General features: G+C 41.0%; 1 protein-coding gene across 1 annotated transcript in view; it reads left to right on the forward strand.

Moving 5' to 3' along the window:
• The first annotated feature begins 38 nt into the window (after positions 1-38).
• The window catches only part of l(3)80Fg (dnaJ homolog subfamily C member 16 l(3)80Fg), a 28,741-nt gene continuing 15,206 nt past the window's right edge, over positions 39-13,573 (forward strand). The window contains exons 1-7 of the mRNA XM_037433492.2: positions 39-275; positions 727-793; positions 1,242-1,450; positions 2,370-2,503; positions 5,950-6,178; positions 11,710-11,985; positions 12,681-12,866. Of these exons, the coding sequence (XP_037289389.2) occupies positions 130-275; positions 727-793; positions 1,242-1,450; positions 2,370-2,503; positions 5,950-6,178; positions 11,710-11,985; positions 12,681-12,866 (1,247 nt within the window). The 5' untranslated portion in view covers positions 39-129. The remainder of the gene's footprint in view (positions 276-726; positions 794-1,241; positions 1,451-2,369; positions 2,504-5,949; positions 6,179-11,709; positions 11,986-12,680; positions 12,867-13,573) is intronic.

The following is a 13,573-nucleotide window of genomic DNA, read 5'->3' on the forward strand; positions in this document are numbered from 1 at the left end:
CGTGAAGTTGCCATCATCTATCCGTCCAATGCTCCGTGCCACACATCATCGTTGTTGTGGCTAGATGGCGCGTCGGGAATTCTCGAGGGCAGCAGCACCCCTTGAGTGGCTCTCCGCTATCTCACAGTAATGCTGCTTTTTTACGCGCTACTCTGCTTAATTACGTGTAGTTGTGTTTCTTGTGCACTCGTGAACCCATACGAAACACTTGGTGTGCCCCGCACGGCCAGCGCTGCTGATATCAAACGTGCATACAAGCGACTGGCGAGAGAATGGTGAGCTGATTTGTAGGTGCTGGGAGGTAACCGGTCGTATAATCATGCTTGTTTTCCTCGTAGAGATGCCTGGCGCTTTCCATTGTCCTAGTAGCGGCTGTTTGAGTGTCTGCGGTAGTACAGAATCTTTAGAATTTGCACACCGCGTCGTGGATAACAATTCTGAAATGAATGATATCCGTAGCGCCTGAACTGAAACTTGTAGGTAATGGTTTCCGATCTGCCTAATCATTTAACATCGGATTACCACTGTTATTAATGAAGTACACGTCTAGATTGTATTCGTAATAATATCGGTAAACGCGGCAAAACCGTTTCCTGTCGTTGCTGAAATGTACCCTCTAACGAGCAGAACAAACGAGCAACAGTGCTTTCGTCTTCCGATAAGTAGGAGTGGTTATACGATATTGGTGCCGTCGGCGTCGCACCTGATGTGTTCTACATTTTGCAGGCATCCTGACAAAAACAAAGACCCTGTGGCATCCGAGAAGTTCATAGAGATCACCAAAGCTTACGAGGTGAGGCGGTGTGTTACTACTAGACACGATCCCAAGTACCTCGATCCTGCAGTCGCCGATGCTTAATCGATTGGATTTTTTTGCTTCAGAAATTGCACTAGACAAAAAATATTCCGATTGTGGTCTGCCTCCTGTGAGGCGATTGCTATATGAATCCAGTTGTGTATTCATGCTTGCAGTTTAGTTTCGGTTAACTCAGAAAGGTCTTGTGAGCTACACAGACTTACTATGTGTGACCTCGGCTTAGTGTTACTAGGACCCAAGTTTCAGGTAACACTACTTAACATGCAAAATGTTTGCAAATGTAGTTGCAATTTGTGTGTAATTCATATAGGCCTCCCATGGCAGCTCTCTTATTGCTGAAGTGCTGTTCGCTGTTTGAATGTATATTTTATTCAATTTTGAACTGCCATGCAAGAAACCAAGAGCTGTTTCATTCTAATTGCAGCTGCTCACTGATCCTGAAAGGAAAGAAAATTTTGACAAGTATGGCCAAACGGAAGACACGCCAAACTTCCGAAGGCAACCCGACTACAGTCAATTCAACAGATTTGACTTTGATCCTTTTGAATCTACAATGTTTTCTAAGGGAAACATGAAGTTTAAATTTAGTTTTAACCAAGGCTCTGTATTCCACAAGGCTACCATCACACTCAAGTAAGTTGAGAATTCTGTTTTTATTTTTTTTAAGTAGTGGCCAGAGAACAACAAAAATCATGCTCTTAAACTTCTGAAATCCAGATGCAATTTGGGACATAACAGTTCACATAGTCAAGTCGTCATTACTCAGTGGGACATAATGAATGGGACAAACCAATTTTTAAATGAAAAATCTCTTGTTTAAATAAAATAGAACATGTTCACATAACTGGAGAGCATGGCCATCCCATTGGATTTTTTGTTGTGAAAGCTGTTTTTTTAGCCAACACAAAAAGGTGAATATTTAAACGGCACGATAGGCTGGGTGTCTTAAAGCTGCCTGCTGGATTTTTGTGCCGACTTGCATTCGTATTGCCCTTCACTAGCACTTTTTGTTGCCCTTGACGATACAGTGCTTGAGGCCAAACTGATGTCAATTAAAAAAAAAAAAAAAGACTGCACCAGTGTTCTTGAATATCTTTTGTCTAGTTCGGCATGCGCGGGACTTTATATACTTATTTTATGCAATAGTGTCCATGCTAATTTTCATAGACTTAACAAGGTTCCCAATTTGATACCACAGGACTGAGGAGGCTAATGGTGAGTTTTTAACAAACAAGTAGTCGCTGATGCGTCCTATGGGAACATTGTGCTGTGAAATCTCACTTGTGTGCTGATGTGGGCCTGAAATAAGTACGATTTGGCAATTGGAGTTATGAACATTTAAAATTTTCTTAATATAATATCAACTATGATAAGCAATTGCTTTCTGTTGTTTTTAATGTCTGACTGGCTTTTCATTTTTGTTGGTTTGCTCTGCGTGAAGTTGCTTAGAATCCTGTATCCTCTTTGATCATCTATTAGAGCTTTGCTGTCGATAATTAGTAACAAGCATCTGTAAACAGCCTAACCTAACATTCTGTTTTTTCTTTTTCAGGGCTTATGAAAATAGGGTGATCCCTGACAGTAACGTCAAGCCATACCTGATTCTCTTTTATGGAGACCTTTGCTTTCCATGTCTTCATGTAGAGCCAATATGGCAGCGAATAGTTCAAGAAATGGAGCCTTTAGGTATGTGCCGTCATTTTTTTTTTCTCCATGTGAGTGTGTTTGTGACACTCTTGTCGGCTCGGCTCGTTGTTTTGCCTCTGCAGAATGTGCATCATTGTTTTGTGAAAATTCAGTTAACCTTGTTAGATTTGCATGTTTGCAAAACACATTTAACCACTATGGCAGAATGGTCTGGTCCATGAGAGGCTTCGTGGATGGGTTTCTTCGTAGTACAGAAATAGTGCTGCTTCAGCAAACTCTGTGTTGATGTCTTTGACTTGGAAGCACAACTTATATGATACATAAATGCATCATGACATAAATGACATAATTGCATTAGGCAGGTTCGACTGTGTACATTTTGAGGTTGCACGAACATGTCTGAAGACCATATGTTCTGGTCATTGTTTTGTAGTAGGCGCAATGCTCTCTTTCCTGTTTTTGTGGCTCTTTTTTTGCAATTATTTTTATTCTTCTTTTTAATGCACAAAATTGTGGATGCTGTAAATAAATAATGTACAAAATCAAGCTATCTAAAACACGGGTGGATTATTCTGCTAGTTCTTATACCGTAAGTTCAGCCTATATTGATGCACCAGAACAAGAAATACCTTCAAAAAGCATTTTTTCTTTTTTTGTGGAGCATTAAAGGTTGTCTTGCGAATGTAAATATCCAACGGAGATGTGGAGGTACGTTGAAAGAGTGGCTGATTTGGGTTTCTGTTAAGTTGTTTTTGTATCTATGAAATGTGGCTCCACATCTCTGCATGGCAGTCAACACTCCTAGTACACAACGAAGAGAGTATAGCTAGACACTGTGAACGTGTGGTTTACCTTTTCAAAATACAACAAATTACACGTGTCATAATAATTCAGAAGATGACTTATAACACAATAGTGTTGAAAAGTTCGTTTTGCAGGAATTTCGATGTTGGCATCGTTGCTTGTGAGCGAAAAATCATCCTCATTGTGTGACTGAAAAATTGAGCATCTTTGCACAATTGAAAAATTACGAAAGATGCAAATAAAATAAATAATAAAACATTCTGGGTCTGAGTGAAGATCGAACCTGGGTCGTTTGCGTGGCAAGTGGGTGTTCTATCACACAGCCACGCCTCTGCTTGTGAATAAAGTGAAAATAACTCCCTTTGCTTGGAAATGCAGTGAAAGTAACTTTCATGCTTTACAAACACATGCATCCTATATACATGCTTCACTATACAACATGAAATATTGCTGTACTAATGCGTAGTACAAGCATAAATTGCCATTGGATTTCAAAACATGGTATTTGCAATGCACCCTTAAGGCCTTGTAGTAGGTGAATAGCAAATATTAAAAGATGTCATACAGTAAGTGTTTGAAGTACGCACTAGGAACAGAATGATGCAATCGAGTTCAGCTATTAAAGATGAAGCTTAAGGGTCCCCCAATTTTTTTTTTCTCTGCTATGTGACAAATTTATTCTGCAGTCAAAGTGCTGAAGCCAATAGCAAAGAATCTTACCATGTGCATTTTCCTTTGACTAGTACCATCATGGTGCACATGGTATCTCTGAAATGCTTGATAGCAAGGCTAGTGCACTGCATTTTGGTGCTATTGATATTTCAACACACAAGGCTGCTGTTCTTGTAAGGGGGCCTTAATGTAGCTGACAGCCTTGCCTACTGGTGCAAAGAAACTTGCTCATTTTTGTGTTGTACAACAGAAGATACCATACCGAATGACATGGCGAATGCCGTTGGATTTAAGGAAGCCAACAGCAATGAAATTTCACTTTGGCAGCAGTGGTTATAAATAATTAATATGTACTATTGAAGCAAACTTAGAAAGGCTGCTGAACTTCTAATTGTTGAATATTTCTTTCCTTGGCACCCTCTTCAGTAGAATCTAGTGAGTTTATGCTGGGGAAGCTGGTGTGGTTCTGGGTTCTGCACGATTGTGTGCCAAAGCAGTAATAACACACTTCTTTAGTTTCAACATCTATAACATCTACTTCTGCAAACATTTATGCACTCATCGATATATATTCGATACAAAATCTGGCATAGAGGACGCTCTCATTTTGCAGTCTGAGAATAGATTTTTTGATGTGGCCCGAATCTCTCTGCTCTTAACCCTTCTCTTCACTCCGATGAGTATTGTCATCATGAGATTTTAGTACCAAAACAAGTGAGGACCTGTCATGAAAAAAAGGGGGAGTGAGGCAGATAGAGCCAACGATGACAACAGATGTCATAGTTATATGTTTTTCGGCGCAAGATGTTCATACTTGTCCATGTTGTCCCGTTTGTCCATGTTGTCCCGGTTGTGTCTCAACTTTCATTCTGTTACCATCTTTCATTGTATTGCCATGCAGTGAAGCCATATTTGAGTTATCCTTTTTGACATAGTTATTGAAATTCAGGAACCCATTTAATTGAAAGAATGACACTGCATTACTCTGACAAAAAAAAAAAAGCCTTACAAATTGACAAAAAACAATATTTGCGGTAGATTTGGTACAATATTTTTTTTTTATGGTAGGGGAGGGGTTAACTAACTGCTTATGTGGTGGCTCAGAAAACATGTCATCAAACGGCATTATGTGTACTAACAAACTGGAAAAATTCACGTCTGGGTGAGTACTGGTGCTTTGTGTTATGATGTGCTGAGGCGTAAGCTGCACCTTGTCCTGCTTTGCTACGCGTTTTTAAACTGAAGTTAGCTCAAATCATACGCTGGCGTAAGGACAGGCTGTTTCAGTCACACTGGAACATTTTTGGTGCAGTGTACTTCCAAGATTTTGCCTGTGTCCTCCGAGACACCTGGCTTAATGTACTGAGGCGAAAGCAAGTTTTATTCTTACTGGTACAGAACCACAAATGAAAACTTGAAAGCCATGTACCTAAAAGCCACAATATTAAGCCACAATATTTTGTCCAATAGGTTAAACTATTATTAATTTGTTACGGGAAATTCTGGGATTAAAATCATGCTTTTATCATTGTACATCAAGAATTTATACCGGCTGTTTGCTTGGTGTCACCAGATTTCAAGAGAATCGTGTCTATTTTAGCAGTTGTTTGAATGTGAATGCCCGCCCACTCCCTCCTTCCTTTTTTTTTTCAGTTAGCTGTAATAAAGGATTATCAATTGTGAAAAATATCAGTTTTAAGTTTCCTCTTAATTTTCTCTTTTTTGGTGTCAATTCTACAGTTTAGTTGCGGCCGTGCCTGTGTGCAGACTCGTGTTATGTCCGAAATATGCTGTTTTTATTTCTGCAGAATTTTTATTTTTATAGAAAGTGAATTTAGGTAGATATGTGAGGTTGAGTTGCAATTTGATTTTAAGGGCTCTATGATGGTTACTTGATTGTACAGCTTGCCTATCTTGTCCTGTCACTGCTGCATTCTTTGATGGAGTGTGAAGCATCGTAAAGTTAAGATTAGTGTATTCCAGCTGCCTTTTTTCCCAAACTGCTGCAGGTGTAGGTTTTGCTACTATTCATGCTCAACACGAATCTGGCTTAGCACATAAACTGGGTGTTGGCAGCCTGCCATATCTCATGGGCCTGGTGGAAGGGCGTGCCATTCACTACCGTCACGACCAGCTGAGCCTCGTGAATGCAATAGATTTCTGCCGCCGTCTGTTTCCCCGGGATACTGTGACTGTGCTGGAGGACATGTCATCATTCGATGGCTTCCTTTCAGGATGGTATGTTTACTTTCTTTTTTTTTTTTTTTTTTCAGTATTTAACTTTTTTTATTTTATAAAGTCTAACTTGACCATATTGATTTTTGATAAATCTAATTATCCTTTATACCATACCATTTTGGAAACAACAATGCTTTAACTACAACCCTCTGAATCCCACGTTGCTGAAGTCCAGTATGCATTAGCACTGGAGTAGGTTTCGGGAACGCACACTATGCTGTTTCTCTTCATAACTGACAATATTAGAATACTTGCATATTGAGTAGAATCGATTAGTGTGTGCTTGTTTATGTCATCTTTGTGCATAAATAATGATATGCTGTGTGCAGGTATAAGTTAAAAACTTCAGTTACTACAATAGTTAAGTGATGACTATTCGCACTTTCCAGCACCTGTAGGTGGCACGAAGAGTGTTTCAATATGGCGGGTTGAGAGGTGATGGACACTTCCCGAAAGCATGTGCGTCTCGATAAGGCCGCTTTAAGGCTTCTGGTATCTCTAAGAGCTAAACACAGAAATGTATTGTCAAAGGAGAGGCAGCGTTTATCGCTGGTCACGTTTTGCAAACTCTGTACGATATGTGAGAATTCGTAGCGCTGGTGTAATCAAAGTGCCACACATGCGTTTATGGCGAAATGTGCGGTTCCTCCTGCCGGCTTAGCTGCTAAACGATCGTTCAAAGTAGTCGAGTGACACGGACGCAGTGAAAGAGAGGTGACTTAGGAGATAGGAACGCTACACATGCGATTGCTCTTAGCTCGTAGCCGGTTTTTCGCCATATCGCAGCACGACTTTGATGCGCCCGCACCAACCTACCGTCACCGTCTTTCGGATTCCTAAAAATTCCGCGCGGTGGCGCTAGCTGATCTGGAAAGTGCGAATAGGCGGGTAGTCGTTGTAATAGAGATGTTCCACTAGGCGTCAACGTGCCTGTGTCCATGTCAAAGTGTGCTATATCTGCGAAACGCCAGTAAAAATTGTACCAGCTCTCATGTATCACTACACAATAAGCACTACTTTTATAAAGACATAATTCACTTTGATGTTATACCGATTCCTATGATGGAGAAATCAACCATGTTTTTTGTTTTCTTTTCCAGTTTTTTAGTGTTTCTTTTCTTTATTTGTATTACTTTCTATTTTCCTTGCCATTTTTTCGAATATTTCTCTTTATATGTCTTGCTTGCTTACTCTTTAAGTTTTTATGTGTGGTTTGTGTTATCGTATTTTCCGAGCCGTAGTAGTAATGTCCGAACTTAATATCATCAGAAGCTTGAAGGACAAGATGAAGAAGACTTCTCTTTGGCGTGAGTGTATGCTCAATGTTCCACAGTTGGTTATGCTATATGAGGTTTTGCTCAAGCTATTATCATGAAAACACTGAAAGAACAAGAGGAGAAAGACTTGCATTAATATTATCATCAAGGCACTCAAATTCTCTTTGGTGCAAGCGTGTGCTCAATATGCTATAGCTGGCCATGCTATATGTGGTTTTACCTGGGTTAGTCCAAGTGACATTGACAGCATGTGATCACACCATATAACGACATATGACTGCTTTTCTCCCTAAAGTGCTCCACACTTAATAGTCGGGAACTTCATACATTCACCATCAGCCAGTGCGAAACACTTGAAGGAGTTGGATTTTTGTACAAGAAGCTGACTTTTTCTTTGAGGAAAGGCTTTTCATCATGCATTTGAGAATTCAGATCATGTGATTAAAAGGGTGTTGTGCAAAGTGACTAGAAACTACAGGTTACCATCAGATGTTTTCCCTTGCGATTCCTCATCGTTATGACTGTCAAGTGTGGTCACGTCTCCGCAATTTCTTGGTCTGTTTTTAATGTGGTGGCTGCCTTGAAATGGAACAACCTGCTGTTTTCTCCAAAGCTAGTGATAATCAACACTGTTGATAAAGAAGAAAAGTCTAATGTTACCGCTGTGAACAAACATTACTAGAACCCAATCCAGCTTCCCAGATCTGCTGAAAACGTTAGCCATGTGTCCGTTACGAGAACTAACATTGCAACTTTTGAGTCGTACTACTAACTACATTTGCAGCCCTGTGACTTTAACTGTGGCTGCATCTCGTCTGTGTGTTTGTTGCTCCACTTTTGTGGAGTTCAGCAGAAGTTATTTTCAGATTTGAGTATTTGGAGCTGTAGCTGCTCTTAGAAATTGTGAAGCCAGGCTTGTGTTGAGCATGCAGTATGCATGTTTTGCTCCCGATTGTAAGAGAGGCCTCAGGTCGTCAGGTAAACACTATTTTTTTGCTGCCTAAAGGCCCAACTGAGTTAAAAGAGGGACAAAAACACCAGAAAGATGGAAGACTGTGAAAAATGTAAAATGTGTGATGTGCACTTTAAGAAGGGAGGCATATATTGTCACACCGTCAGTGGCAAAGATATACTGACATCACACGAAAAATGAAGGTGCCGTACCTCGTTTTTGTGGGCATAGCCAGTACACATTTTAAAACCGCAATATGATTTATATGCACCATATGCTATAGTTGAACGCACCGTTAACAATACTCAGGAGCCCTGAAAATTCATTGTTATAATCTACAAGTGCTATAAACGGGTTACTCAAAAAAAATATCAGAATAGGGGGATGACAGGATGTTATGAGAAAACTATAATATCGGATGGGATATGCCAATAGACATCAGTGACAAGAATGACAAAGCTATCGATTTTTTTGGACATGGTTGAAAATTTGGATGCTGTCACGGTACCACCACAAGCCTCGTAAAGCAAAATTACAACCTCTGAAGTTTCGGATGCTGGAGCTCTTCGAAGTCTCAACTTTTTACTCAAATTGTATGTTTTAACAGAAACCCCAGTACTCCTGTGCTGTAATTTATTTCATAAGTCACTTTTTTCGCAATGCCACAATACTATGTGGTGAGGCATACCACAAATCTGAAGAGGTGCTGTGGTATGTTGCAATTGTAGATGGGAGGTACAGCAGGTTGAATTTCTCGTTTTTTTTTCCTTTAAAGATTTTGCATTTTATTACTTTTTGGCAATGACACCCTACAGCCAGAATTTGTTGTTATAAACACACAAAAGTTGCTGGGGGAGTGAGTGAGCGAAAACATTTATTGAAACAAAAGGAGGGGAGGTGCAGCCCTTTAGAAGCTTCATAGTGGGTGGAGTCTTTATTCCGGAACCCCATTGGTGACACTTGCTAACCTAGCCCTCTGGACCAGGGCCCTTTCGGCTTGAAGATCCGAGCAACCCAGCAGGGTCGCCTCCCACTCCTCTCTGGTGGGGTTAGGGTTGGGGGGAAGAGCGGAGTTGTGCTGGCAGGCCCAAACGATGTGGTAGGTGTCAGCCACCTGCCCACAGTATTGGCACTTGCCAGTGGAGGAGGAATCGAAATGTTGCATGATTGCCGTTCCTTCCCCAGCCCCTTTGCAGGAGGCGGGTATTGACGATGCTGATCCCTGTAATAGGTCGTAATATCTTTGAATGTCAGCAGATATCCGCCTTCGGGTTGCAGGCACTCGGGATCTAAGCGGGATGCCCGGTGAACGAGTGCTCAGGCCGCCGTGTTCGAGCTTCATTCCCCATTAGGCCCTGGAGTTCAGACTAGGCAACGAGGGGTAGGGTCGATTCCTTGGTTTCGACATGCCCCATGCGAATGTGATATGATACATTAAGATCGATGGTCAGAGGCAGCTAGGGCAATAGCTACCGCTTGCGCTTGTGTTGTGCCAGGAGCTTTAAAAGCGAGTCCATCCACTTGCTTTTCCTCGTGAATTACCGCTTCCATATACCAGCCCCCGCAGTCAGGACCAGCCACATCCACGTAGAAGACTCCGTGTTTATTGCCATAGTGACGTTGCAAGGCGTGTGCCCTTGCCTGGCGACGACCACTATTGTCTTCTCTATCAATCCTTTAAGGGGGGGTCGAACACGGCGCGTCTCCAGAGTTCGGGGACTCGGACCTGCTCCTGAGTGTGAAAGTCGTGTTTCAAGTGAAGTTGGTTTAGCAGATGCCATCTCGACTTTGTCTGTGTTAGACGTGTGTATTAGTTCGTGAGGTGTGCTTTCTTAAGCTTCTGAAAGGTGTTCACTACTCCCAGCGCGAGAAGTTGCGCATTAGAAGTTGTGACAGGTAGGCCAACGGCCCTCTTAATCACTTTGCGGATGATTGCCTCGACTTTCTCTACAGCATGCTTGCGCAATACAGATAACCGTGCAGCTTCTCATTGTTAAAAACGATAAAAGAAAGACGTACAAAAACATTTTGTAACACAATGTATGACAAGTTTTATACAAAGTATTACATTTTTTAAGTGAAAGGTGTTGTACATATGATCTTATTTTCCCACAAATGGGATGATTGAAATAATTGCGATGAAGAATGGACTCAGACAAATGGAGGTTAACGGGACAAAGTGCAAATTTCAACTGTTTTATATCCATGCTTCTTCACATATATTTTTTTCTATGCACGCATGATCAAAATATGGACATGAACAAACTGCTGAACAGGCTGCATGAACAGGCTGCTGCTTCTAATGCAGGTGTGCTCCTTTTAATTGATGATGGTCAGCTTTTGAAAAAGCCCTTTCAAGATTGGAGCTTATCCGATAAATCTGTATTTGTCAAGTTTTACTGGCGAGTGTTTATCGGATCTTTTTGGATCTATCCGAAAACACCAAGGCTTTCTTATGAAAAAAGAGTTTTTGAGGTGTTACGATAGTATTGGAGGAGTCTGTTACGAAGAACAGGATAAAAAGAAAAATGGTGGGAGGGAAAGAAGGAGGTGGGCGCTTGCTCGGTCTTTGGCACATGTTTCTAATTACTCAAAAAGGGGGAAGGGGGTGCTTGCTCTGGTAAAGGCACTTGTTTATTATTTTTTACTTGTTGCATTTTGCTTGCATTAGTGTTGTTAAGTGTATATCGTGACATCACATTGAGCACTTTTGCTGTGGGAAAAAACACCGTTAGAGCGCAGCAATGGATGACTAAGACGCAAGTTTTTGAGAATTCTGAATTATGCTCCTGTATCTATTACTAATTTTCTGAGGTTGCTATCACCCCTTTAAAGTTGTTCGCACCCTGTGGTGCACATGTATGTCGCCGATAGGCTGCATTTAGGGTTAACCGCTGAGTGGCAGGTGGCGTGCTCGCGTGTGTTTGACACCATCATCATCATCGTTACGGTTAGCGCGGTAGTGCCGATTGCGACACCAGGCGGCTTGGCTGATGATGGCACATGAGACATGATCGGCTCCTTGGTGTGTGGCGGCCGGTGTGCATCCTGAGAGGGTCCCTCGCAGTGAGTTGAATATCAGCGACATCGTCTTTGCGTTACATTGCGTGTTTGTTATGTTGATTGTGTGTACTTAGCGTGTCGTTCACTAGTGATGCATTTTATTCAGCTCACGATATCGATGTATAAGTAGTTTAATAAATGGTTTTGTTTGGTTTGGTCAAACTGTATCAGCTGTGTTCGTTTCAATACCCCACAATTTATATACAAATTCGTTAATCACCTGCATTCCCTCCACCCAGGTCGGATAACCGAGTGCGTGCGGTGGTATTCAGTCCATCGGCATCTGTGCGGCTGCGCTACCTACTGGCAGCATTCCAGTTTCGAGAGAGGGTTCGCTTTGGTTATGTCCGACTGGGGCAACCAGAGACAGAGCCTTTGCGCAGACGCCACGCTGGTGTGGGACTTCGCCAAGAGTCCCTGCTGATCTTCAATGAGCACACTAGTGCCCCTGTGGCACTCCTTAGCATGGCAGAGCTGGATCCACAGTCTCTAAGAGACGTGCTCAAAGCAAACAGGTGCATGGGTTCTGCAGGGCATGCCGTGCATATGCAATTGTTCATGAAAGAAACGCCATAGCGTGAATGCATGGCATTTGTCACAGGCTTCGTCACGGTGAGGTGTTCACCTTAATGGAAAGTTTTCAAACAAGCCACATTATAGTTAAATGTTTCTGTAGATAACTGGAAGTAATAGAGCAAGGATGTAGGCTTTATAAAAAAAAATAAAGATACTTTTATATTTTATTAAAAGGCCCTACTAGTACTTTATCTCATTCAGTTAAATGCAAAATATAAATCATTACTTCTTTTTCACTCTCATATATTTACAGTGTAAGAATAAATGCCCTTGATAGTGCTTTGATTACAAAATAAGATTTCAATAGTCACCACTGTTTAGTTCAAACAGTCTTCACAGTTTATATTTATAGATGTATCTTGCTGCTGGCATTTAAGAATAGCAGCCCAAGTTAATGTACTGAACATGTAGCCTCCTTGCATTTGACGTAGTTGACCATTTTTCTATCCATACATGTGTTGCCACATAAAGGGCTGCACTTTATATGTGTTTGCTTGGAAACAGTCGGGCATTTGTAAAGTGTTTACTTATCTGATGGGCTAAATTTTTTCTTTTTCGTATGAAGCCACCTTAAAATGTTTTGTATCTGGCTTGACTGCTTTTCTCTTTGTTCTGATTTCCCTCAATTTCGCAGGTTTTTGATCTTGCCACGAGTTTCTTCACAGGTTCTTTTTGATGAGCTCTGTCCACCTGAAGCCATTCGTACACGTCGTCGCCTCTGTGTAGTGCTCATTACAGGCAACACAGCTTTGCATGATCCGAACCGAGCGCAGTTGAGAGACTACATTCAACAGAAGGGCTTTCCTGTTGAGCGTGTCAGGTAAGATTTTTCATTAAAAAATTCTACTTACTGCTTACAAAGCTGCAATGGCAAGCAACGCCACTTGAACGCGAAAACTTTTCCGCTGTGCCGACTCAATCGAACTATTCTATTCTGGGTTGTGGAAAGGGTGTGTGGAGGGATGTTTAATGAAGTAATGGTTTAATAAAGTAATAGTAAAAATTTCATGGAAAATAGAATTGAATAGCAAACGCTATATTCGAAAAATATAAAATTTTTTTATTATTTGGACATCCCAGGTAGTAAGCCAACCTGCACAGTTACATATGTCTCGTAGTTCATTTCAAATACTTAAAAATTCAAATATTTTAAATTTTATTGAAGGGAATGGGAAAACTGTAATATTCGTTCGAATATTCGAGGAGCTCAAAAACTCGCAAGTGTCTATTCACTTCACAATCTGCGTCAACCAATGTGGACACATTACGACTTTCAACAAACAAATAATGAGTGCACTTAACTCTTTACTGCCCATACTGCCGCTTAATTTTCATAAATTTGTTACTCAGAACACTTGTACATTTGACCCGAAAGAAAAAAAGAAAAGAATTTTTGAATGGTTCAACAAAAACTTGCTTTCTTTTAAGTTACCTTCTTCAGAAATAGCACCGAATTTTTGCCCTGCAAACTTAAAAAGAGATATAAAAGCGTGAAAACTAACAGCCTGCATACATGCTATGTAAAAG

The sequence above is a fragment of the Rhipicephalus microplus genome, chromosome 3, assembly GCF_043290135.1.
Source record: "Rhipicephalus microplus isolate Deutch F79 chromosome 3, USDA_Rmic, whole genome shotgun sequence".
Lineage (NCBI taxonomy): Eukaryota > Metazoa > Arthropoda > Arachnida > Ixodida > Ixodidae > Rhipicephalus > Rhipicephalus microplus.